Below are 27,962 nucleotides of genomic sequence, written 5' to 3' on the forward strand. Positions count from 1 at the left end.
TTATGTGAAACTTTCTTGTCTTTCAAAGTTGTACACACTGAGGTCTCCAGTTTCTTGGTAGTATTAAAATGTTCACTTACTCAGGATTTCTGCTGGTAACATTTCACAGCAGCAGTTGATTCAGACTCAGTGTATGCTAGTGTTTCTTTGCAGGAGTGACATTTTATATCTTTAGATATTTATATTGTCCATTCAGATTGTAATGAGTTCTTTTTTTTTTTTTTTTTTTTTTTGAGATGGAGTCTTGCTCTGTTGTTCAGGCTGGAGTGCAGTGGTGTGATCTTGGCTCACTGAAACCTCCACCTCCCCGAGTCAAGCAATTCTCCTTCCTCAGCCTACCGAGTAGCTGGGATTACAGGTGCACACCACCACGCTCAGCTAATTTTTTTTGTATTTTTAGTAGAGACGGGGTTTCAGCATGTTGGCCAGACTGGTATTGAACTCCTCGCCTCAGACAGTCTGCCTGCCTCGGACTCCCAAAGTGCTGGGATTACAGGTGTGAGCCCCACACTCGGCTGAGTTCTTTACTTTTGAGGAAGATTTCGGTATGTATTGTCCTTCAGTTTTAGAGAATACTGTAAATATTTTGAGTGAGATCATTATTTGTGTAAGAGGAGGCAAAATTCTCATAGTAATTTTATTTTAATTCTTTCTGTTTATGCTCTTTTTTTAAAAAAAATAAGGAGAGTACACCTCATTTATTACATGTAGCAATCTGGGGTGTGAGGTGTTCTATACAAGGAAAAAATTTCCAGGAACTAGTGTACTTTCAAATTTCAACATTTTAAAGTATTTATAATAATAAAAGTTTAGTATGTAATCTTGGCTTCTTTTATGATTAACTTAAATTAACCAGGAAGGGGAAAATAAATTATTTCAGTCATTTGTAAGTTAATTTTTACTATGTGTGTGTGTGTGTGTGTGTCTGTATGTAGGTTGTAATTAGGGGGATATTAGTGGTTCTAAACCTGGACCAGAATTGGAAACATTTCTAATGCTTAACAGGCTTGGAGACACTATAACTCACTAGGTGGGAGGTGGGGCTTAGAAGTTTTCTTATTAAGGGACAGGCATGGTGGCAGTGATTTAGACCACCTGTAATCTCAGCACTTTGGGAGGCCAAGGCAGGCAGATCACTTGATGTCAGGAGTTTTGAGACCAGCCTGGCCAACATGGTGAAACCCTGTTTCTATTAAAAATACAAAAATTAGCCGTTGTGGTGGTGGGTGCCTGTAATCCCAGCTACTCGGGAGGCTGAGGCAGGTGGAGGTTGCCATGAGCCAAGATCAGTCCACTATACTCCAGCCTGGGTGACAGAGCAAGACTCTGTCTCAAAAAAAAAAAAAAAAAAAAAAAAAGGCATTTACGGAGATGGCTAACTCAACTTCAACCTCAACTGTGGGCGAAAAAGTTGACTAGAATAACTTAGCTGGCAAGTAGACCCACCAAAAATACTTAAGTTTGTGTTAGCACATGTTGCTGTGCTGTTAGAGAGGTAATCATATAGATATAGGCCACCCTCCCCCCCCTTTTTTATTTTGGAATAATTTTAGATTTGCTGAAAAGTTGAAGCCTGTTTCTTTTTGAAAGTTAAACATCGGTCAACACAGAGGACATGCAGAAATAATACAGACATGCAGATATAGCATGGTATATGGTATAAATGCACCATCAACGTTAGTACTGACCAGGGCTAAGGGAAATGTCAAGGGAATAGGGGGTTTTTATGCTTAATGGAAACATTTTTATTTGAATTTATGTTGAAAGTTTTGAGAGGCTCCATTGCTTTTTAATTGAAGGATGTATATTCTAGTTCTAGTTGGTTGCCAGTGGATTCCATTTAACAGTGAGAGTCTAGCTAAGGTGGACAAAGGACCATTTTTCCCCCCATAAGGTATTTTTCTCATTGTTCTTATGCCTTCCAGTTTCTTCCCACTTGATTTAATAAAATTTTTAAGATTACTATACCTAAAACACTACTTTTACAAAATAACTTATCTATTATTTATAGTAAAATAAATATCATTTATTTATACTATTGGCTTCTAGAGCTCTTGTTAAAAATATTATTTCTTGGGTTCTATCAGCCAGATTTAATTCCCTACTTCTAGACTGGGGCCCAGGTTTCTATTTTTAATCAGAAGCTCTCCATATTCTTCTGATTATAGCCAGGTTTGGGAATCACTTTTCTGCAAGATAAAAGTCCAGAGGTCTTAATAATAGCTATCATCTGTAGCACAACCACTATAACAACTATCATTTATTGTACTTACTGTATATGAAGTGCCAAACCCTTTATGTTATTTGTTTTATATATACCTTACAAATAACCTCGTCAAGACAGTATCCCAATCTAAGGCTCAGAAAGGGTATGTAATTTACCTACCAGAACACAATTCTAAGTTACAGCAGATACCAGAATTCATATTTCTAGCTAGCTGTGCTTATACTACTGCCTTGTGAATGTTTATTATATTAAAAACTTTTAGGCTATCATTTTAGGATCTCCTTGGTTTGACATTTTTCTACTTATAATGAGTATTCAGTATTCAGTATTCTTTTTTTGAAACAGTCTTGCCCTGTCACCCAGACTGGAGTGCAGTGGTGTGATCTCATCTCACTGTTGCAACCTCAGCCTTCTCGGTTCAAGCGATTCTCATGCCTTAGCCTCTCCAGTAGCTGGGATTACAGATGTGGCCCACCACATCTGGCTAATTTTTTTTTATTTTTGTAGGGATGCGGTTTTGCCATGTTGACCAAGCTGGTCTCAAACTCCTGAGTCAGGTGATCTGCCTGCCTCAGCCTCCCAAAGTGCTAAGATTACAGGCATGAGACACTACCAGGCCTTGCTTCTGCTTATGATGTCTGTACCTGCCTTGATGTCCTATCATCTCTTAAGGAAGGCCCATATCAAAACTACCCATTCTGGGAAGCTTTTTGATGGGAAACAACCATGACATCATGAGTAATTTAGGACATTGATCATTTCACATTTGATAGTATATCAGTGCTTTCAAACTTTTTGAAATAACAGACTACCGGTTAAAGTTGTATTGACATTAAGTCATTACATCAGTAATGTATTGATGTTATATTACTGTAATGTTGATGTTAAGTATTGGTAGTTTGCTGTTGTCATTAGTTTAGAACTTCAACAGTCGGGTTCATTCATTTAGTATATATTTTGTACCTGCTGTGTGCTGGCCACTGGGTTAACTGTTAAAAATTGCAGAGTATTTTCTTTCATGATTTTTTTGTAAACTTTTTAAAAAGCTGTTATGATGGTGGCATAGCATTTCATTTCTCTTTGGTAAATACTTGGGGTAAGTAATATGGTAGATGTATGTTTAATTTTTAAATAAATTGCAAATTTGCCATCTGTTTATTTGCCATCTGTTTATCACCTTCGGTGGTTGTTGAAATCTTTAGTCCATTTTTAAATTGGGTTATTTGTCTTAATGAGTTGCAGGCGTTCTTACTATACTTTAGATACTAGTTTTTTGTTGGACTATGCAAACACCCTCTTATTATATTTTTACCCACTAACTTTAATCTCTGTCAATGATTCTTGCCTGTGGCAGTTATTACTGTGCTGTTTGTGTTACTGGTGGTTTTCTGTTTATATTACGCTGCATTTTGAGATTGGGATTTCTGTTGTAAGGAAGAACTCTTTCATTTACTAATTAGTTCAATTATTTATTAATTTTTTTAATTGTTTAATTGTTCAGTTGTCCATTGAAAGCCCTTTCACGTTGACTCTTGTTCATCCTTTCAGCCTATCCCCATCACTTTTGGGGATACTTCTTTGCTTTCTGGTTCATCTTATATTTCTCCTGCTTAAGCCTTGGAGTCAACCATTGTCTAAGGAGTCCAGCATCCTTTCTTTGAGAATAGTGATTAGAAACCAAGATCTGTGCACTAGAAGTACTCATTACTATTAGGGTGTCACTGCTTCTAGTAGGTGTTTTGAGCAGATGGAGGCAGGCAATATATGAATTTATATACATCTGCATTTCTCTATATGTGTGTAAAAATATATGCGTATGTATGTTGAAAATCATGAATTTATACTGGTATATCGATTCCAGTCTGTTAATGCAGAGCTCAGTCTAGCCTTTCTCTTTTCCTTTTAACTCCTTTCTTCAAAACCTGGTTTTCATCTACAATTTATTTCTATACTTGTAAAATTCTATTGTACACATAGATGTAACTTCAGAACTATGTAGTATACTTACTTGCTAGAGTATAACATTTGTGTATATGTTTTTGTCCTTAGCCTTATGCACTACTTATACTGTTAGTAGGCTATACTAATACCTTATACTAATCAAAATACCTTTTTCCAAAGTTACTTATGTTTTTTTTCTGTTTCACCCCCTTCAGTGTCTTCATGTTATTCTTTTGAAATACAGTTAGTTTTATTTGTTACTATTTCTTTTCACATCCTGGCTGATTTTTTTTTTAATGGGAATATATGGAAAATTACTGTGGTATTAACAGACTAACTTAGTTAATAGACTAATTTAATATTCCTCTCACCTTTCTTTTACTCTGTTCTCATTCTCCTTTTTTCTACCACTTTTCCACACATCCATAGAGGTAATGGATCTCATGATTTTTTTTGTGACGATCTTCTTGCACATATGAGAAGATATGTGTGAGAAAGGAGATACAACACTTTATATGTGAAAGGTAGTATACAGTACATGCTTTTTTTTTTTGCAACAGAGTCTCACTCTGTCACCCAGGCTGGAGTGCAGTGATGTGGTTTTGGCTCACTACAACCTCTGCCTCCTGAGTTCAAGTGAATCTCCTGCCTCAGCCTCTGAGTAGCTGGGATTACAGGCTCACGCCATCACACCTGGTATTTCTTTGCGTTTTTTAATTAGAGACAGGGATTCACCATGTTGATCAGGATGTGTTGAACTCCTGACCTTGTGATCTGCCCGCCTTGACCTTCCAAAGTGCTGGGATTATAGGCCTGAGCCCCACCGCACCCGGCAATGCTTGTTTTTATGACAGATTTATTGAGATAATTTACATGCCATAAAATTTACTCCTTGAAAGTGCATAATTTTGTGTTTTTTTTATGTATTGAGGGTTGTGCAACCATTGTCACTATCCACTTTAAGGACATTTTCATCAGTCTCAAATGAAACTTTGCAGCCATTAATGATTAGTCCCATGCCTCCTCTTGCGTTGTCCTGGCAACCACTAATTTACTTGCCATTTCTGTGGATTTGTCTATTCTGGACATTTTATATAAATGGAATTATATACTGTGATCGTTTGTGATGGCTTCTTTCACTTAGTAGCAGTGTTTTCAAGTTTTGTCTATGTTGTAGGATGCCTCAGTAGTACTTCATTCCAGTTTATTGCTGGATATTTTCTGTTGTATATATACTACCACATTTCATTTATCCATTAATTAGTTGATATTTGGGTTGTTTCTACTTTTTGGCTATTATGGATAATGCTTCTGTGAATGTTTTGAGTACAAGTTTGTGGACATAAAATTTTCAATTCTCTTAGATATATACCTAGGGATAGAATTGCTGGATCATAGGGTAACTCTAGTTAACTCTAGAAGAACTGCCAAACTGCCAAAGCAGCTGCCTTATTTTACATTTCTACCAGCAATGTATGACGGTTCCAATTTTTTCACATTCTTGTCCACACTTGTTATTGCCTGTCTTTTAAAAGTATCCTACTGGGTATGAGATGGTATCATTGTGGTTTTAATTTGCATTTCTCTAATGATGTTGAACATCTTTTCATGTGCTTATTGGTAATTTGTATACCTTCTTTGCAGGAATGTTTATTAATATGCTTTGCTGAGTTTTTAATGAAGTTGTCTTATTACTGTTCAGTTGTAAGAACTCTGTATGGATTTTGGATATAAGTTTTTTATCAGATAGAATACTTGCAGGTATTTTCTACATTTCCAAAGGTGTTTTTTCTCTTTCTTGATAGTGTTCTGTGAAGCACAGATATTTTAAATTTTGATGAAGTCCGGTTTATCTACTTGTTACTTGTGCTTTTGATGTCATAGTCAAGAAAGCATTTCTAATCCAAGGTCATGAAAATTTACACCTATGTTTTCTAAGAGTTTTAGAGTTTTAGACCTTTATGTTTAAGTTTTTGATCCATTTTGAGTTAATTTTTTGTATGGTGTGAGATACGGATCCAACTTCATTCTTTTTTATGTGGCTATTCAGTAGGTTCATCACTTATTGTTGAAAAGACTAACCTTTCCATTGTGTTGTCTTGACAACCTTCTGTGAAAACAGTTGGCCATAAACGTAAGGGTTTATTTGTGGATTCTCATTTGTTTCTTACTGATCTATATGTCCTCATGACAGTACCACACTGTTTTAATGACTGTAACTTTGCAGTAAGTTTGAAATCAGGGAGTGTGAATCTTCCAACTTTGTTCTGTTTCAAAATTGTTTTGGCTATTCTGGTTCCCTTGAATTTCCATCTGAACTATAGGGTTAGTTTGCTGATGTCTACAAGTAGGTGAGCAGGAATATTGATAGCTATGGTGTTGAACTTGTGTATCAATTTGAAGAGTCTTGCTTTCTTAACACTATTAAGTCTTCTACACCATTAACCCAAAATATCTTCTATTTATTTAAATCTTCAGTTTGTTTGAACAACAGTTTTATATTTCTGATGTATAAGACATTTCCTTTTGTTAAATTTATTTCTAGGTATTTTATTCTTGATGCTATCACAAATGGAACTATTTTCTTTATTTTTTTATAGAAATGCAATTGATTTTTGTATGTCGATCTTAATATCATGTAGCTTTATTAGTTCCTGTAGTTTTTTTTTTTAGTAGATTCTTTTGGATTTTTTATTGATAAGATCATATCATCTGCAAATACTCCTTACAGTACTTTATAATATAGAAGCATTTTACCTCTTTATTTTACCAAATGCCTATTCTAGAACTTCCAGAACAGTTTTGATTAGAAGTGGCAATGGTAGACATCTTTGTCTTTTTCTTCATTTTAGAGTGAAAGCATTCAGTCTTTCATCATTGCTTTGGGTTTCCTGAGATGTTCTTTATGAGGTTGAGGTTCTCTTCTTTTTTTTTTTTCCTTCCTTTCCTTTCCTCTTCCCTTTTCTCTTTCCTTCTTTCCTTTCGAGACAGAGTGTTACTGTCACCCAGGCTGGAGTGCATTGATATGATCGTGGCTCACTGCAACCTCCGTCTCCCAGGTTCAAGCTATCCTCCTGCCTCAGCCTCTCAAGTAGCTGGGACTACAAGTGCCCACCACCACACCCAGCTAATTTTTGTATTTTTAGTAGAGATGGGGTTCCAGGCTGGTCTTGAACTCTTGACCTTGAGATCCATCCGCCGTGGCCTCCTAAAGTGCTGGGATTACAAGTGTGAGCCACTGTGCCCTGCCTAGGAGGTTCTCTTCTATTTCTAGTTTGTTAAGTGTGTTTATCATTGAAAGAGTATTGAATTTTTGTCAAATGTGTTTTCTCTGTCTGCTGAGATGACCATGTGTTTGTTTTCTGTGTGTGTGTGTGTGTGTGTGTTTTAATTTAGTATATTACACTGATTAATTTTCATATGTAATACCAGCGTATTTGGCCAGGTGTGGTGGCTCATGCCTGTAATCCCAGACTTTGGAAGGCAGAGGTGGACGGATCAAAAGGTTGAGCGATCAAGACCATCCTGGCCAACATGGCGAAACCCTGTCTCTACTAAAAATACAAAAAAATTAGCTGGGCGTGGTGGCATGCACCTGTAGTCCCAGCTACTAGTGAGGCTGAGGCAGGAGAATTACTTGAACCTGGGAGGCAGAGGGTCAGAGGTTGCAGTGAGCTGAGATCGTGCCACTGCACTCCAGCCTGGTGACAGAGTGAGACTCCATCTCAAAAAAAAAAAAAAAATTCATTCTGGGATATATCCCATTGGTTATAGTGTACAATCCCTTTTTATTGCTGGATTTGGTTTGCTAGTTAGTACTTTGTTGATATTTTTTGCATCCATATAAGATGTTCACTGGTTGTTTTTACTTGATATGTCTGGTTTTGGTATCAGAGTAAAACTGGCCTCATAAAATGAGTTGGGGAGTATTTCATTGTCTTCTATTTCTTGGAATAGTTTTTGAAGGATTGTACAACCTTTAAACATTTGATAAAATTTACTAGTGAAGACATCTGGGCATGGGTGTTGGGGAAAGTTTCATGTTTTTGTTTTTTGGTGTGTGTATGTGTGTGTGTGCGTGTGCATGTGTGTGTGTTTTATTACTAATCTATTATAGGACTATTCAGATTTTCTATTTCTTCTTGAGTCAGTTTTGGTAGTTTATGTCTTTCTAGGGATTTTTGCATTTCCTGAAGGTTATAATCTGATATATTGTCAGCATGGAATTATTTATGGGTTCCCTTGTAATCCTTTTTTATTTCTGAAAGGTGATTTCCCCTCTTCCATTCCTGATTTCAGTAATGTTCTGTGTTTTTTTCTTGGTCAGTTTAGCTAAGGTTTTGTCAATTTTGTTGATCTTTTCAGTGAACCAACTTACAGTTTTGTTAATGTTTCCATTTTATATATTTACCTTATTTCTGCTCAAATAATCATTTCCTTATTTTGTTTTTCCTGTTTTGGGTTTAGTTTGCTCTTTTTCTAGTTTCTTGAGATGGAAGGTTATGACATGAGATCTTTCTTTTTAATATAGGCATTTAAAGCTGTAAATTTCCTTCTAAGCAGATTTAGCTGCATTCAATGCATTTTGGTATGTTGTATTTTTAGTTTCATTCACCTCGAAGTATTTTCCACTGTCCCCTGTGATTTAGTTTTTGACCCATTGATTCTTAAAGAGCGTAGTGTTTAATTTTCACAAATGTGTAAATTTTCTAAATTTCTCTCTTCAGTTGATGTCTAACACCATTCTCTAGTGGATGAGGAATATACTTTGTATGATTTTCAACCCATTTAACTTGAGACTTGTTTTGTGATCTAACATATGGTCTATTTTGGAGAATATTCCATGTGCACTTGAGAAGAATATATTTTGCTGGTTTTGGGTGAAATGTTGTAAAGCTATGTCTTAGGTCTAGTTGGTATATAGTGTGTTGAATCTTCTGCTGTTTCTTTGTCTAGTTGTTCTACCCGTTGTAGTAGGGTGTTGAAAGTCAGCTACTGTTGTTCAATTGTTTTATTTCTATCTTTGATTTTCTTAGCATTGTGCAATTTGGGGACTCCTTTGCTAGAGGCCTATGTGCTTAAAATTGTTATATCTTCTCAGTGGATTGATCCCTCAGTCAGTATAAAATACTCTTGTCTGTGGTAACAATATTTGTCTTTTAAGTCTGTGTTTTCTGAAACTGGTGTAACTACTTCAGCTCTGTCTTTATTGTTTTCTGTCCTTTTGTTCAACCTGTTTGTGTTTCTGATTCTAAAACCTGTCTCATGTGGGTACTATGTAGGTGGATCTTACTTTTAAAAATTCATGTAGCCATTCTTTGCCTTTTGATTGGATTCCCATTAAACCTGAAATAGCAAAATACATTAACCTAGTTACGTTTAGTCTAAATAGTGATATGATTTACACCTGTGATTTTGCTGTTTTCTATATCTCAAGTCTTATTTTATTTTGAGACAGTCTCCATCATTCAGGCTGGAGTATAGTAGCACGATCATAGCTCACTTGACAGTCTTTTTCTTTCAACGTTTTGAATATGTTATCCTTTTGTTTTCAGTCCTCCGTGGTTTCTGATAGGATGTCAGCTATTATTCTTATTTACAGTTTCTTGTACATACATTTGCTTCTCACAAGCTGCTTTCAAGATTCTATATTTTTGGTTTGATTACAATGCGTGAGTCTCTTTGATTTTATCTTATTCAGTTTGTTGAGCTTTTGATGTGGAGACTAATGTTTTTCTTCAAATTTGGTAAGTTTTCAGTTCTGTTTCTTCAAATATACGTTCTGTCCCTTCCTCCCTGTGCCCACCCCTTTTCTCCTTCCCTCCCCTACTTCATGTGTACTTTTTTTCTGTAGGTCTCTGTCTCTGTTCATTTTTCTTCCTTTAACTAAATTGATTCATGTTATTTAAAAGATTTTCAGGTTTGGTGATTCTTTTTTCTGCAAGCTCCAATCTTTTGTTGAGCTTCCCTAGTGAATTCTTTCATTTTTTACATTTTTCAACTCTAGGATTTTTTAAAATTATCTTTTTCCATATTCTCGATTTGATGAACATTGTTTTCATACTTGACATTGGTTTATTTGACTTTTCTTTAGTTCTTGAACATATCTAAAATTGCAGGTTTAATGTATTTGTTTAATGTCTGGGCTTTTTCAGGGACTGTTGCTTTTTTCCCCCTGTATATGGGCCATGCAGTTTTTTTGTTTGTTTGTTTTTGCAAAGCTCATAATTTTCTCTTGAATACTAGACATTTTTTTTAAATTGCATTTTAGGTTTTGGGGTACATGTGAAGAACATGTAAGATAGTTGCATAGGTACACATGAGGCAGTGTGATTTGCTGCCTTCCTCCCCTTCACCTATATCTGGCATTTCTCCCCCTGCTATCTTTCCCAAACTCCCCACTCCCCGCTGTCCCTCCCCTATTCCCCCCAACAGACCCCAGTGTGTAGTGCTCCCCTCCCTGTGTCCATGTGTTCTCATTGTTCAATACCCGTCTATGAGTGAGAACATGCGGTATTTCATTTTCTGTTCTTGTGTCAGTTTGCTGAGAATGATGGTCTCCAGGTTCATCCATGTCCCTACAAAGGAATACTAGGCATTTTAAATAATAAGTGTGGCAGCTCTGAAAATCAGACTCTCTCTTCCCTGCAGGGTTTGTTGTTGCTCTTTTTTTTTTTAATTTGCTTAGTTGCTTTTTTTAAAAAAATTTTTTTTTTATTTTGAGACCAACTCTCACTCTGTGTGCCCAGGCTGGAGTGCAGTGGTGCCATCTCAGCTCACTGCAACCTCTGCCTCCCAGGTTCAAGCAGCTCTCCTGCCTCAGCCTCCTGAGTAGCTGCGACTACAGGTACGCGCCACCACACCTGGCTATTTTGTATTTTTAGTAGAGACAGGGTTTCACTATATTGGCCAGGCTGGTCTTGAATTCCCAACCTCATGATCTGCTAGCCTCAGCTTCCCAAAGTGCTGAGATTATGGGCCTGAGCCACTGCACCTGGCCTGCTTAGTTGCTTTTTGAACTAATTCTGTGAAGTTAATTTTTGCCATATGTTGTCACTGAAATCTCTGCTTGGTTATCTTAGTGGTTACTTGTGAGTGGGCCTTTCCAGGGAACTACCAGACACATCAAATAATGATAACACTTTGAGAATGAGGCTTTGAAGGCATTCCATGCTTGTTCTGTTTTTTTCCCAGTTGCTGCTGGGCTTTTACGGTGATTGTGTGCTGTTGGTTTTCAAGGATACTGTAGAGGTGGAGGAGAGATGAGAATGGGCAAGTTAAAATGCAGGAACTGCTGTTTTTACCGAGGTTCACCTCTTTCTTGAATAAGCATTACCTGGATTCCTGCAAACTTCTGGTTAATTTCCAGAATTTTAAGTAAGTTGATTTGGACAATTTGTGTCAGTTTTCTCCTTGCTTTTAATGAAGCAGATGCTTTTCTGAAGTATTTACTCCACTAATTTCTTTGATGTTCTCCTGTGACAAGTGCTTAAGAATGGTTTTTCTTCTAGTCAGTATATCATTATCTGTCCATGCATATTTTTCTAAAACCTTACTTTTAAGGGCTGCCTGGTATTTTAATATAGGAAGGTACTGTAATACAATTTTTATTTCACTTGTCTTTAGAACGTGTCAAAAATTGTTACAATTTTTTACTATTATGAGCAGTGCTTTGTTGAATATTCTTTTATCTTAGTTATGTATGATTCTCAAGACTCTCCATTTCTGGAAGTGAAATTTGTTGAATTTAAGAGAATAAAAACTGCAGTTTTTGGTCCACATGGTTAAATTGCTCTTTAGGTCAGTGGTTTAAATTTATATTCCAAAAGTCATGTAGGAGGGTGTCTCTTTTTCTACATCGTCACCTAGTACTGGGCACTACTAATCATTTTTTTAAAAAATTTTATTTATTTTTTGAGACGGAGTCTCATTTTGTCGCCCAGGCTGAAGTGCAGTGGTGCAATCTCAGCTCACTGCAACCTCCACCTCCCGGGTTTGATCGATTCTCCTGCCTCAGCCTCCTGAGTAACTGGGATTATAGGGGCGTGCCACCACGCCCAGCTAATTTTTGTATTTTTTGCTGGTCTCAAACTCCTGACATCAGATGATCTACCTGCCTCGGCCTCCTAAAGTGCTGGTATTACAAGTGTTAGCCACCGCACCTGGCCTCATTTTACTTTTTTAATTTTTGGAGAAAGTCTCACTTTGTCACCCAGGCTGGAGTGCAGTGGCACCATCCTGGCTCACTGCAGCCTCTGCCTCCCAGTTTCAAGCAGTTCTCGTGCCTCAGCTTTCTACGAAGCTGGGAGTACAGGTGTGCTCCATCTCACTCAGCTTATTTTCTATACTTTAGTAGAGATGGGGTTTCACCATGTTGCCTAGGTCGTCTTGAACTCGTGAGCTCAGGCAGTCCACTTGCCTCAGCCTCCCAAAGGGCTAGTATTACAGGAGTGAGGCACCACAACTGGCCTAATCTTCATTTTAATTTGTGCTTTTTTTTTCCTTAAAGAGATGAGGTTCTATCTAGAGTGATGGGAGACAGTGCCAGATCATCAGGCAATAGATTCTCATAAGGATTGTGCAACCTAGATCCCTTGAATGAGCAGTTCACAATAAAGTTTACGCTCCACTGAGAATCTAATACCTCCGCTGATCTGACAGCTGGCTGAGCCAGGTAGTAATACGAGAGGCTGGAAATACAGGTAAAGTTCCATTCACTTGCCCTCCATTTACCTCCTCTTGTGTGTCCCAGTTCCTAACAGGCTGCGGGCTGCTACCAGTCCATGGCCTGGAAGTTGGGGATCCCTGTACTAGCATATTTATAATTACATAATATTTCCATGATATAGCTCTGGTCTAGACTCTAGGACAACCTCCCTAAAAAAGAACCCTGCTTCCAGCCGAGCACAGTGGCTCGCGCCAGTAATCCCAATACTTGGGGAGGCTGAGGTGGGTGGATCACCTGAGGTCAGGAGTTGATATCAGCCTGGCCAACATGGTGAAACCCCATCTCTACTAAAAATACAAAAATTAGCTGGGTATGTTGGCACGTGCCTATAATCCCAGCTACTCGGGAGGTTGAGGCAGTAGAATCACTTGAACCCAGGAGGCGGAAGTTGCAGTGAGCCGAGATCACGCCATTGCACTGTAGCCTGGGCGATGAGCAAAACTCAGTCTCAAAAACAAAACAAAACAAAAAAAAGAACCTGCTTTGTTATAGTTTTACTGTTTAGCAGCAGTGTTTTCTACCCCTCCTTTAAATTTTCAGTTACTACACCCTTATTTTGTTCTAATATTAAATACGACTTCTAACACTCAATTTTTCTTTATGCTCCAAGCTCCATCATCATTCTGGGACATTTTTAGGCCCATGTGTAAGACACTTTCAATAAGTTAGCCTCAGTTTCTTGATTGTGTTTGAGCCATCCTTTTTTCTCTTGCTCTGTCTCATCTGAGAGCCATCCTTTTAATAGCTCTATGGGGAAATGGGTGGGAAGAAAAATATTTAAAAAGAAAGAAAAAAAAAAAAAAGAAGTAACCCTGTGGGGTTACCATCTGCATCTTACCTTCCTCATCTAAAATCTTAATTGTATAGCCCATTCTAACCACAACTTACATTTTTTTACTGTCTTCTTCACTTCCTGCCTTCCACCCTTTATCCTCTCCATCTTCATTCGCTGAATTGCTTCAGTTGTATTTGTCAGTTCTCTTGATCATGTACTTTTGTGTACCCTTCCTGCAAAATAACAGTTTCAAATGACTCCCACAAGTTTCTCAAGTTATGGATTGCTACTGGAGGAAAAGATCACGTGGCTTCCAGGGATACATTCAAGGATTTGTGGTCTTCAGCCTTAACTAAGTGGACAAAATTGCTTGGATGGCTGCTGTGTATTCCTAGTCTCTCTCTTTCTATTTTTGTTTCACATCTTTACCTCTTAAAATCCCCTACTTCTCTTCTCTTTTCTGGGTATTGGCAAGTTGTTTTATCTCTGGTGCTTAGGGAAAATCCTGTCCTTCATTCCATAAATGTTATCGGTGTCCTTACTTCCTCTCTTCAGCTGCTTGTCTACTGCTTGGTGTTTTCTATTAGCATTACACAAATATAACTGTCTGCCTTTTGTTTTTAAGTGCTTAAAACTCTTTCTTGACCTTGTATTTTCTGCCTTCTATTCTATTCAAAGGTAAGCATTAAAAAATAATTGCTTATACTAACTTCCTGTAGTTTTTTTCTGCTTGTTTCCACTTTGCCTTCTTTCCCTATCTTTCCATTGATACAGCTTTGACAGTGGTTCCCAATAACAATAAGTAGATTTTTCTGTATCCTTAGATTGACCGCTCCAGAGCATTTGATATAGTTAACCACTTCTTGAGGGGGCTGCTGCAGTTGACGTCCTTTGAAATGCTGCTGTGAACTCTTTAATTCTTCTTTTCTTAGGTTTGTTTAGGTGATTATGATGGGATGTTGGTGTTCCTTCTTGGCCTGCTTCCTACTCTGTATGCTGTATTTGAATTAATATCCATGGCTTTGATAGCATTTAAATGTTGATTACTTAAAATGTTAACATCTGTCAAAGCCAGATGTTTCTAGCATTTCTAACCTTTATATATACAATTGCCTACTAGACATCTGTTTTCCGAAAGTCCAGTTAGCACCGTAACTCAGATGATTTCTACTTTTAACAGTTGGTGCTCACCATTCATCTAATTTCTGAAACCTAAATTAAGAAATCTGAATTATATCACTTTTCTACAAGTTAGTTACAGAGATCTGTCATTTCATCTCTTTAATATCTAACCTAGCGTTGTCCCATAGCAATTTGATGCAAGCCACCTGTGTAATTAAGCTTTCATAATGGCCACATTTAAAAAGTAAAAATAAAAAGATAAAACTAACTTTAGTTTTATATTTTATATAACTGGTAGATCTGAAATTTTATTTCCACATGCAATTAGTATAAAATTATTAATAAGATTTTTCATTCTTACTCTCATACAAAGTCTTCAAACTATGGTATTTTACACGTGTAGCACATCTTAATTCAGACTAGCTAAATTTCAAGTACTCAGTAGCCACATGTAGCTAGTGGCTACCTTAATGGATAGTAGAGTTCTACCATATATTTCTCTTTATCCCTACTGTCTTTGTCTTTATTTTCCCTCTGGGCAACTGGAGCAGCTCTTGGGATTACTACCATTTTCTCCTCCAGTTCATCATCAATGTTCTTGTCAGTAGTAACTTTCTAAAGTATGAATGTACCCTGCATGTAAATTGACGTGATTGTGCATTCTTCTTCATGTCTTTAATGTGCTTCCTCAGCTTTCAAGATGAAGTCTAAGTTTCTAAGTATGGCCAGCAAAGTCCTTCATCATCTGGCTTTTGCTTAACTCTCCTAAGCTATAGTTTGTTGATCCTAAACATGAGTGTATTGAACTGTTGTAGTTCCCATAAGGTACCATACTCTATTCTTGATTTTGGGTCTTTGCAGTTAATAACTCCTCTTGATTTTGGGTCTTTGCCTGAGACCCAAAATTACTCATCTGCCTGAGACCCATATTCTCGAGCACCCACCCTCATCTCTCATCAAATTAAGGTCTTCTAGTACTTTAGGATCTGAAGGATCTGATCCCAGGATAGGATGAAACACCCTTCCTTGTTTGCTTTCGTAGATCCTTCTGTGGTTTCCTGTATCGTAGCATTTATCACTGAATTATTTTAATTGTCCTCTAGCTCACCTCACCTCCCTATTAGAGTCTTAGCTTCTTGAGCAGGGACCTTGTTTTTATTAGCTTTTATATTCCTAATTACTAGCACAATTAGGATTGGCATATTGTAAGTATGTTGAATGAATGAGTGAGGGAATGAGGTCAGTATGTTTAGAAAGTTACCTGAATTCTAAGTTCAGAGCAAAGAAAAATCAATTTATATTTTAAGTTATCTCATTCTTACATGTATTCACAGAGTTAAATATTAGAATCTTTTCAACAGATTAACTGAGAATCCAGAATAGGATTTAAAAAATAAAAGTTGGCTATGTCAGTACCCAGTTGTTCATATCAGTAAAAAGAGGAGAGCTGGGGGCATGCCAAATAGGTCATGAACCTTTAAAATAGTTGAGGGATGAGGAACATAAAAACTGATATTTAGGATATGCCTATGTAATCTTGTAATATTTTAGTTTTCATATTATGTTAAATCTAGAATCTAGACCAGTTATACTGTTCTAGACAGTTATACTTGAAATATTTAAAACATTTAAATGGCAAATGAAGTTTTTACCTTTTCCTTAGGCTGTGTGAGAGATAGTAGGAATTTGACTAAGCAAGTACACACTTAAATCTGCGTATGATATAAGGCTTTTGTTAGGAAAATCAAGGAGTTGCGAAGTAAACTTCTGCATTAATATCTTTTTCTTTTGTAGGCTATATTTGTTTTTCATATTTAGAATTACCCTTTAGGAGAAACAAATATTTTCATCAGTGTATAAAACAATATGCTATATATATGTGAATGTGTGTATATTTATATATATTTTAAAATCCAAAGGGAGTTGGATTGAACTTGAAGTTATTTAGAAAAGATAAAATGTTATTTTTGAAATATAAAATTATTAATGTAAACCTTGTATTTTTGTAGCCTGATGTTTAAGTTGCACATACTAAAGGGAGAAATAGAATTTGTGCATATTAAGGTAATTTGGGGTATACATTATGATTCCTAATCATTTTACTTTTTTATTAAACATCTCATTTTGTAACGATAGTGGGAATTTGAAGGTTTGTAGTTCCTTCTAGGATTGTGTTTTTCTCAGATTTGGTTTTTATCAGGCTTCCATTCTAATTCCCCTTGATCAATTTTGTGTTGTTACCAAAAATCAATTTTTTGTTGTTGCCAAAAAACATACCAAAATAAGTTGCTGCTTTTTTTCTATTGGAAAATTTGTTGAAAATTGGCATTCAGAGCTTTAAAAATGGTAATGGGATTTTAGATAGCAAGATTTGGGTAACTTTATTCTTTGGAATAAGAACAGATGGCAAGAGAACATAAAGATTCTTAAAGAGTTTCAATGAGCTATCTATTAGAACTTGTTTGAAGCATGCTGTTCTTTGAATATATCTGTGCTGACTTAACCTTTGAAGGAAGGTTAGAACTAAAGTTATGGGATACTGTATTTAAGCTGATTTTTCCATCAAGCAGTGGAGATACTGTAGTTTGTTTTTTTTAGCTATGCATTTTAACATGTAGATTTAACAACTAAAGATTTTGTAAAGCATATCTAGCAGATAGTCTTTTAGAAAAGATTATTTGATAAGTGTTTCTCCTTATTCGACTAATGTTTGAAGTCAATGAATACTTTAAAGACATGAGGGTATTTTTGGGTGAATATACTTTTATTTATACATGCTTATAAATGCTACCATTGTATCACACACATCTATAAATAATGTTTCCCTATCCAGAGATATTTTACACTGGCACTGTGAACATTTGTGCAGGAAAAGAATCATTGGTGGTTAAAAGTCTTCTGAAATACAGACTATGGTTGATTTTAGAATTTAGGGTATAGAAACATTCTTGTAAGATAGGAGAAGTCTATATGTTTTAATCAACCAGTATTAAATTATTTATTTTTTTATTTTTTTGAGACAGACTTGCTCTGCTGCCCAGGCTGGAGTGCAGTGGTGCTGTCTTGGCTCACTGCAATCTTTGCCTTCCAGGTTCAAGTGATTCTCCTTCCTCAGCTTCCGGAGTAGCTGGAACTACCATGCCCATCTAATTTTTGTATTTTTAGTAGAGATAGGGTTTCACCATGTTGGCCAGGCTGGTCTCAAACTTCTGACCTCAAGAGATCCACCTGCCTTGGCCTCCCAAAGTGCTGGAATTACAGGTGTGAGCCACCGTGCGTAGCCAAGTTATTAGTATATTTTCTAAATAGTATTTTTGTGCCAGGTGGCTTCAGAGACATATTTTTATATCTGATAAGACACTTTTATATGAATTTTGGGGTAATATGTTTTTAGCAGAGCCAAACCAATCTTTTGTCTTTGTACAGTTTCTTTCTCAGAAGATGTTTTCCTGAAAGAGTAGCCATTCAGATTTTTAAAATACCTACGGTGTGTCAGCACTTTGCTAAGGACATAGAGATGACTATGACATGGTTCTCTCCCTCTGGAAAATCAGTCATATGGGGAACTGACAATGTTTAAGTTTATTAAAAAACATTAAAGTTATTTATTATAATAGTTACATGCAAATAATTGTCTACTGAAAGTCATCCTAGTTACTCTTCTTTGACAACATGTTACTGAGACTGCTCTTGTTTTTGAAGTTACCAATGACCTTATTTCCAAATTTTATCAGCATGTCTGTTATGGCATTTTTGTCTGTAGTATTCAACTTAGTTAAATGAATCCTCCATCCCTGAGATGGTCTTGGTTTTCTTTCTGTCTCCACTGTGGATCTTTCTCTTCCTAACCTCTCAATGTTGGAGTGCTCCAGGGCTTTGTCTCGATTCCCTTTTTTTTTGTCTGTGGTCTGTCTTCGGGAATCCAGTTCTTTTTCAATAGTATCTGTATCGTGATGAGTCCTAAATCTATTATTTCAGCATCAACCAACCATGAAATTTCTCACTGTGTTGCTCAGGTTGGAGTGTAGTGGCATAATCACAGCTCAGAGGCCTCAACCTCCTGGGCTCAAGCAGTCCTCTCGTCTTAGCCTCCCAAAGTCTTGGAATTACAGGCATGAGCCACTCTGGATGGCTGTAATTAGTAATCAGGTCACTTGCCTGTGAAAAACTCTCTAGTGGCTTCCCGTCATGCCTAAAATAACATCCAAACTTTCTACTTTGTCTGAGTCCCACATGATATGGCCCCCGCCTGCCTCCCTGACCTTGTTTCCTGTCACTCATCCCCTTGTCCACTACTTCACTACATTATGGTTCACAAACCTTCTTTTTACTCTTAGAAATGTTATGTTTATCCCCAATTTAGGGCCCACCCCTTTGCCTGGAATGCTTTCTTGCTTTTCTCAATTCTAAAATAGTACTGTGTGCCAAAGACTGTTCTCGCTGGTGTGGATAAAGCAGTGAATAAGAATCAAGGACAGACTCTGAGGCATTTTTGTTATGCCTTTTATCTGATGGGTTCCTTGAAGGTGCAGTTTAAAATACTGTATTCTCTCTAATTACATTTTCTTTGAAGCGCAATTTATATAATTCATTCAGTCTCTGCCTTGATGGAGCTTACATTATGGGCAGGGTGGACATCACAGTAAACAAGATGAGTAAAATGTATATTGGCTGATGGTTAAGAGCTGAGGAGAACCATACAGCAAGCAGCAAACTGCTAAGGTGAGGAGTGGGGTCGTAATTTTAAATAAGGTGATCAGGGCAGGCCTTTTTGAAGGTGACATTTAAGTAATAAAAATAATCAATTCTAGATACGGAAAGAAACAAGTGCAAAAGCCAGGAAGTGAATGTATGCCCTGTATGTTTGGGGAGTAGTTAGGGATTCAGTGTTGGAGGAAGAGAAGTGAGCAAGAGGATGAAGAGTAGCAGGAAATGAGGCCAGAAGTAAGAGTAGAGCCAGATCTTGCTGGGCTTTGTTGGGTAGTGGCTTTCAGCATTGGTACATGTTGGAACTACTTGAGGAGGTTTAAAAAATACTGGTGGTTGCCGGGCGTGGTGGCTCAAGCCTGTAATCCCAGCACTTTGGGAGGCCGAGGCGGGTGGATCAGAGGTCAAGAGATCGAGAGCATCCTGGTCAATATTGTGAAACCCCGTCTCTACTAAAAATACAAAAAATTAGCTGGGCATAGTGGCGCGTGCCTGTAGTCCCAGCTACTCAAGAGGCTGAGGCAGCAGAATTACCTGAACCCAGGAGGCGGAGGTTGCGGTGAGCCGAGATCATGCCATTGCACTCCAGCCTGGGTAACCATAGCGAAACTCCGTCTCAAAAAAGAAAAAAAAAAATACTGGTGGTTAAAAAATACCAGCGGTTCTCGGTGCAGAGTAGATGTGACTGGGTCCCCTTTTGGTCAATGTTTGGAGCTCCGGGAAGGCAGAGTCGCCTATTCAGCTGATTGAAGGACGGACTCAAGAAGGAAGCCAGACCGGAGATTCCCGGGCAGAAAAGCACCATCAATTTTAAGGCTGCTGTTTTAGCCGGCGCAGTGGGTTGCTCAGATTCCAGCACTGGGAATCAACAAGTTGGACGTCCACTCAGAGACCTAATTAGAAAGCCAGTAATTACAAAGACGACAGATGGATAAATTTATAATGATGGGAAGAAACCAGCCTAAAAATGCTGTGCATACCCCAAATCAGAATGCCTCTCCCTCTACAGGGGATCACAGTTCCTCATCAACAAGGGAACAAGGCCTGATGGAGAACGAGTGCGTTCCGTTAACAGATTTAGGCTTCAGAAGGTGGATAAGATACTTCTGTTGAGTTAAAAGAACATATTCTAACCCAATGCAAAGAAACTAAGAACTTTGAAAAAAGGTTTGACGAAATCCTAACGAGAATAGACGAATTAGAGAGGAATATAAGTGAATTGATGGAACTGAAGAATACAATGCGAGAACTCTGCGAAGTATGCACAGGTTTTAACAGTCGAATTGATCAAGCAGAGAGGATATCAGAGGTTGAAGACCAACTTAATGAAGTGAAACGAGAAGACAAGATTAGAGAAGAAAGAGTAAAGGGGAATGAGCTTAAGTCTCCAAGAAATGTGGGACTATGTAAAAAGACCTAATTTACATTTGGTAGGTGTACCTGAATGTTATGAAGAAAATGAATCCAAGCTGGAAAATATTCTTCAGGATATTATTCAGGAAAACTTTCCTAACCTGATAAAGCAGGACAATATTCAACTCCAGGTAATGCAGAGAACACCACAAAGATATTCCTCAAGTAGAGCAGCTCCAAGACACTTAATCGTTAGATTCACCAGGGTTGAAATAAAGGAGAAAATTCTAAGGGCAGCTAGAGAGAGGGGTCGGGTTGCCCATAGAGGGAAGCCTATCAGACTCACAGCAGATCTCTCAGCAGAGACCCTACAGACTAGAATAGAGTGGGGGTCAATATTCAGTATCCTCAGAGAAAAGAATTTTCGACCCAGAATCTCGTATCCAGCCAAACTGAACTTTATAGATGAAGGAAAAATAAAATTTTTCACGAACAAGCAAGCACTCAGATTTAACCATTATCAGGCCTGCTTTACAAGAGCTTCTGAAAGAAGTGCTATACACGGAATGGAACAACCAGTATCAGTCATCCCAAAAACTTACCAAAGGGTAAAGAGTATCTCCATAATGAAGAATCTATATCAACTAATGGGAAAAATAGCCAGCTAGCATTAAACGACAATATTAAACTCACAAATATCAATATTAATCCTAAATTTAAATGGATTAAATGCCCCAATCAAAGACACAGAAAGGAAAATTGAATAAAAAGTCAAAACTCATTGGTACGCTGTATCCAGCTTCATTTCATAAGCAAGGACACACAAAGACTCAAAACAAAGTTTTGGTGGAAGACTTACCAATCAAATAGAGAGAAAAAAAAAACCAATTGTAACTCGTCTCTGACAAAATAGACTTTAATAGTAACAAAGACTAAAAGAAACAAAGAAGGACATTATATAATGGTAAAAGGATCAATACAACAATAGGAGTCAATGATCATAAATGTATATGCACCCAATACAGGAACACCCAGATACATAAGACAAGTTCTTAATTAATTATAGAGACTTGGACTCCCGCACAATAATAGCGGGAGACTTGACACCACATAATATTCAATGGATCAATGAGGTAGAAAATTAACAGGGACATTTATGATTTGATCTCAGACCTGCAACAAGTAAATTCAGTGAATATCTATAGAATTCTTCATCCCAGGTCCACAGAACATACATTTTTCTCAGTATCACATTACACCTATTTTGAAAGTGACCACATAATTGGAAATAAATCATTCTTCAGCATTTGCATAGTATTTCACAAACTTAAATGAAATATTGATTGGCTGTTTGTTTGTTATTTTCTTACCTTATTCCTTCCTGTCTCTGCTGATAAGTACAATTATCGGCATAAAAGAGGTTTTTTTTTTTTTTTTAAAAAGAGTCATTGCAAGTTTGATTGCAATAGCAAAAGACAGAGAACAGCGTACACATCAATCAATAGGAAATTGGTTAAGAACATCGAACATCTATAGAATGAAATAATCTGCACCCAGAAAAGTAAGAGAGTAGACATTCCTGCACCGAAGCAGTCTTTATCCCAAGATTAGGGCTGGGTTAGGATGTTACAGACCCCAGGGGCTAAAAAGATTAAGGTACCCTGTCCCATCCCACAGACATAGACATATACATATATATATTTATATATATATATATAAAATGTCTAAAATTAAAAGAAATACTGGTGGATGGGTCTTACTCTCAGAGATTGATTTAGTTGATTTGGAGGTGCAGCTGGGGCATTAGGATTTTGTAAAAGCTCCCCCAAGTGATTCTAAGATGCTGCTAAGGTAGAGAACCACTGTAGGCCATTATTGAGACTTTGGCTTTTACTTTTAACTATAAAACTGATTCAAATTGTTTGAAGCAAGTTGTGATATAACTCATAGATTTGTATCAGTTTAAAAATGTACACTTTTCACACTTTGGCCAAGGATTATCTTTTATTTTCTATGCTTCATTAGTTGTCTTTCAGTTTTCACAGTTCACCTTTGTCTCCTCTTTTCATCTGTTTCTGCTTATCATCTTTAGCTTCCTTCCTCTTCCTATATCTACATGTCTACGGTTCTTTAATTTCTGGACTTCAGTTTAATTAATGGAACTTGAAATACAGCATTGTATAAAAAGAGTTTTAAAAAGACATTTGTATTTGTCTGATCTGGGCTTCTTAGTCCAGTGACTGACAAAGCAAAATTGCATGAAATTTACGTTTTCTTCTTCTTGTAATTTAAAACTTCGTTCTTGTATACCTTCCTGGAACTTTATACTTTTATATCTTTCCACTGTTTCTTTAAGACTTCATATACAGGGTGCAGTAATAGGCCTTTTCCTTTTTTTATATTAATCAGAACAGTTGCTGAAAATGCATTTAAATTCACATTTAAATGTGAATTTAATGGACATTATATCCCACACAAAAAATATTACTTTGACATGTTTAGAAAAAAATATGCCTTTAATTTCTTTGTAATTTGTTGAGTTACATGCAAGTAACTTTTTTTCCTTCTCTGTCTTTTGCTGTGTTTCAACGGATTTGCCTCTCCTGTTTGGACTGAATATATCATTACAATTCTTGGAATTCTTTGTTTACTGTTCCTCTGTGGATTTCTTCTGTTGGAATCTGGAACACTGGAATGATGGAAATGTGTTCTTTACAAAGTAGCTGTGAGTATACTACATAATTTATACAGAGATTATTTTCAGTCTCAGTCAACTTAAATTTAACTTAAAATTGGATGATATATGAGTCAAGGAAACCTTAGGTTTAATACATATTTCTAACTTTACTCATAGCAGACTTTCATATATTTGACTTAAAAATATTGGATTCTGTTTAGTCTCCTAATCATTGTTTACAGTTAGCTTTTCATTTTAATGGGCTTAGTTTTTTAAATTTGGCTTAAGAGTTTTATGAATGAACAAAAGGGCAAAAGATTATGGATGGAATATTTAGCTATATTATTAGTCAACATTGTAGACTTCTGTTCTTTGTTAAATCCAGGTGTATTGAATTGATGCTTTGATCTCATGAGTGTTTTTTAAATGAGAATTTAAATGTGGCAGAAACTTTTAAAAGAGTGTGTGCCTCTTTTTGCTATTATTGTTTAATGTTGAAATAAGACTACCTCTAAAGTAAAATTAACCAGTAAGACTGCTTATTTAGATAGTTTATAGCAATGGACAGTATTTCTCACCCATGGGTAAGTTAAAAATCAGACTTATTTACTATACCAATTTGGAAGTAGATTTCTTTGAAATATACTCATGAAACTATTGTTGAGGTCATCTAAGAATCAAAAACCAATAGAAAATGAAGTTATAATTTACTTTCAAACCTGGATAAGCCTGAAAATAAAAATCATGTAAAACCTTGAAGTGACATAATGGACCTGTAGCTGGTTGACACTGATCACAGGAGCCTTCAAGAATTTATTTTAAAAAATTGATTTAAATTCAACATTTTGATTTCATTTCATGAAGAAGACGACAAATTTCAACAATCTCATACCTGTGGTAATTAGTGTGATCAAAGGAGATAATTAAAAAGGGTTCTTAATATGATATTAAGGGGATTTGAATTTTTTTATTGTGAAAAGTTTTTTGTTATTTTGTTTTTTTAGTTGGTTGGTCAATCATCTTGTCACTAACTTAACTGTCAATTGAAATCTTTGCTCTGAGGCAGGTTTCTTTAATGTTTATTTTATTCCCTTGGATTTTTATAATTAACCATTATATTGTCAGTCAACTCATGCTTAAATAATTTTGTCTATTATTTAGTAATTAATTGGTAGTTTTATTGACAATGCCATAGAAGTAGTTTGTATAATTTTCTAAAATAGGTTAATGGAGGGATTTTGAAGTGTAAGGCAGAACAGCATTGCTGATACATGAATAACTTGGCCCTGTTTGCTTTTGTCAGCAACAGAAGAACCTTGAAGGCTATGTGGGATTTGCCAATCTCCCAAATCAAGTATACAGAAAATCAGTGAAGAGAGGGTTTGAATTCACGCTTATGGTAGTGGGTAAGATACAGTTTCTTACTAAAATGGAACTTTGGTTTAAGTTTTAAACTGTTAATCAACTCTGAACAAATTTAAGAAAATACTAGCACAGATATCTATAGTGATCATATGTTATATTTTCTCTTATATGCATACATTTTAAAATTTAACTCAGCGGTATAATGGGATTTATGTCTTCTTGTGTCTTTTTTAAGACAGAAACTAAAAGTTGAGAAGTGGTAGATAATAGTGTTGGAGCACTGGGGAAGTTATCGTCAATTGATAGTGCTACAAAAGAAAATAGCATCTGGTGGTTGCTTATTACTCCAGTATAGTTTTGTTTTCTGGCTTATATGCTATAGTGGAGTATCATATAAGCATTTAACATATTGTGCCCTGAATTTGGAAAAGTTGGGATAGAGGATCATAATAATGCAATTATTGAATCATAATGAATGTAAGCACTGGGTGAGTAAAACATGACTGTCCTCATTCTCTAATTCAGTCTCAGTTTTCTTTTGTGTTTTATCCCATGAACATCTTACCCTGCCTGTAGTCCATCTGAACATAGTGTTAAGGATAATTTTGACTGTAGGTTGGTAACATCATTATTATATATGAAGAAACATACTGTGCCTTTACCATATGAAAGATTAGTAATCTTCAATAACAGTCTTATTGTTAAATGACTATACAGTATTTTCACCTCATATAGGTTGATTTTAGAACCTAAGTTATGAATATTGTATAGTGCAACTTGGTTGTATTTCTCTATTACTTGTTTTAAGAAGGTGAATTGCAGGGTAGTGGATTAGCTGTCTTTAAGGGAGAAAATTGAGTTGATGTTGGACCTTTTAGGTAGTACACAATTTTGTTAATTATATTTTAATGTTTGGTATTTTTATCTTAGTGCTGAATTAGGTTAATTGAACTAGCTGTGAAATACTCCTTATTGGGTGGTAGAATATTTTATTTACTGACTGCAGTATTTTACCTATTGGTCAGTTGGTGGCTGTTTGGAAGTTGTATACGTTGTAATAGTTCACATTTAAAACATGGTACAAAATTTGGAAATTTCATACTTTATTATAGAGTTGGTTTTCTTCTCTATGTATCTCCTGCTAAGTAGAAGTATAGTATATCTAGCTTGCAAACTGCTGCTCTAGAGTAGAGGTGGGTCTAGATGGAGGGGTAAAATAATGCAGAGCATACCTTTTCTTCTGCAGTTTGCTAACATCATTGTATGAGGAAACACTGAATCTTACCTTTACATATGTAACAGTAATAATCTTAAGTGAAGAACTGTAGACAAATATTTTTCACTTATGAGAAAACCTCATAGGTCCATTAGGAGAACTGTAGCAAATTAAAAAATTTCTTTTGACATTAGAATTTTAGTTTAAAGAATAACTCTTTGAACATTTCCTTAGTGGGATAATGTCTGGTGATCAAGGACGGAGATGATTTAAAATCTCTGTGGCATTTTTCCAAATGGAAAAAAAATGGAATACTCAACTGATTTTGATTTTTAGAGGAAAATATTTAATCTCTACATGTACATTACTTACTAGCTTTTCTAATTAATCCCTTTGTGAAATTCAGCTTTTCTTTTTTCTCTTCCTAATGATAAGACTTCAACTGAGGCTAAAGAAAAGTAGGTGTTAATATCCGTACTCTGTTTTCCCACTGAGCATGGAACGTTGTTTAACTACATTTGAATAGATGTGTTGAGTACAGATATTAAATCTTTTCATCTATATAGCTGTAGTGGCTAACACGTAGTCACTTTTTAAGTAAGTATCTAATACGTTGATTTATTTTATAGGTTTTAGGCTGAATCTAACAGCGACGTTTGCAAATCATAGAAAGCTAAAACCAACCTTGCTTTAATATTCATGACTTAAAAACTTCAAGCTATTCCTTATCAGCTAAATCCTCATTTTTGAGATCTAAACTCAGAATAAATTTGGCTCCCACGTTACAACTCTTTGTTTACAATTTATACGTTGATATCAACTGAGAATCTATAACAGGTTTTTTTATAATGAAACTCTTTGTACTTTGTTGGAAAACCTTTATCTAATAATCTTGCTTCATAAGCAATATTTACTGAGTAGTTACTTGAGTGACTTATTTGTATGGAAGAGGCATGCTGTGTATTCCCATACTTTCTCTCTTAAAGGAGCTTCTGATTTATATGACAAGATAAACCACATAAAAATATGAGTCAGTAGAATCATACAAAAGTTAAGAGCCATAGAAGTTTAATGGTATAGGAGAGTTTGGTTAGAGATTTATAATTGCTTTCTTTTGAAAAGGGAGGCATTAGGACAGATTTTTGAAGGATAGAATTGGAGCCAAGATTGAGGGAGCAGTCCAATTGGGGGAAAAATAGACAACATTTACGTAACGTTTTATGTACCAGGCAATGTTTTAAGTACTTTATATACATTATCTACTAACTGACAATTCGTAACAACAGTCCTATGAAGTAGATATTGTTATCCCATTTTGGAGATGAAGAAACCGAGACATAAGGAGATTAGGTTACTTTCCCTTGGTTATATTACTAGCAGATGGCAGAACCAAATCCAGTCTGCTGCTCAGTCTGGTATGTTCTTAACCACCATGCAGAGGCTCATTTGGGGATACTGGATATAGTGCAGTGTTTATAAGAGTACATCCAGTATGCCTTGAACTTAGATGAATTCGACTAGATGTTCTTTTTTCCCTAAAAAAATGAAAGAGAGAATGAAGGAGAATGAGAACTAGAGAACCTAAATAGTACTAGTAATTTTTCCTGTTAGTCCACTGGAATGGGCATCTGGCCTAGAGTGGGTATGAAGTGGGAGAGTTACATTTGCTGTTCCCCTAGTCATTATCAGCTTCCACATAGTTTGATAGTGTGAACATCTCACTTTGCTGAAAGTCTGGGGGACAACAGGGCACCTAAACACAAACCAGTCACTTTTTATGTGCTCAAATAAACAGTTACTGTTTTAGTGCAGGAGGAAGATATGTTGTTAGCTTGTATATAATTGTGCTTT

General features: G+C 36.2%; 1 protein-coding gene across 1 annotated transcript in view; it reads left to right on the plus strand.

Annotated features, from left to right (window-relative positions):
- Positions 1-27,962, plus strand: part of SEPTIN7 (septin 7) — a 102,619-nt gene that overhangs the window by 9,172 nt on the left and 65,485 nt on the right. The window contains exon 2 of the mRNA XM_035253162.3: positions 24,834-24,936. Coding sequence (XP_035109053.1) covers positions 24,927-24,936 — 10 coding nt within the window. The 5' untranslated portion in view covers positions 24,834-24,926. The remainder of the gene's footprint in view (positions 1-24,833; positions 24,937-27,962) is intronic.

This window comes from Callithrix jacchus, chromosome 11 (assembly GCF_049354715.1).
Source record: "Callithrix jacchus isolate 240 chromosome 11, calJac240_pri, whole genome shotgun sequence".
Lineage (NCBI taxonomy): Eukaryota > Metazoa > Chordata > Mammalia > Primates > Cebidae > Callithrix > Callithrix jacchus.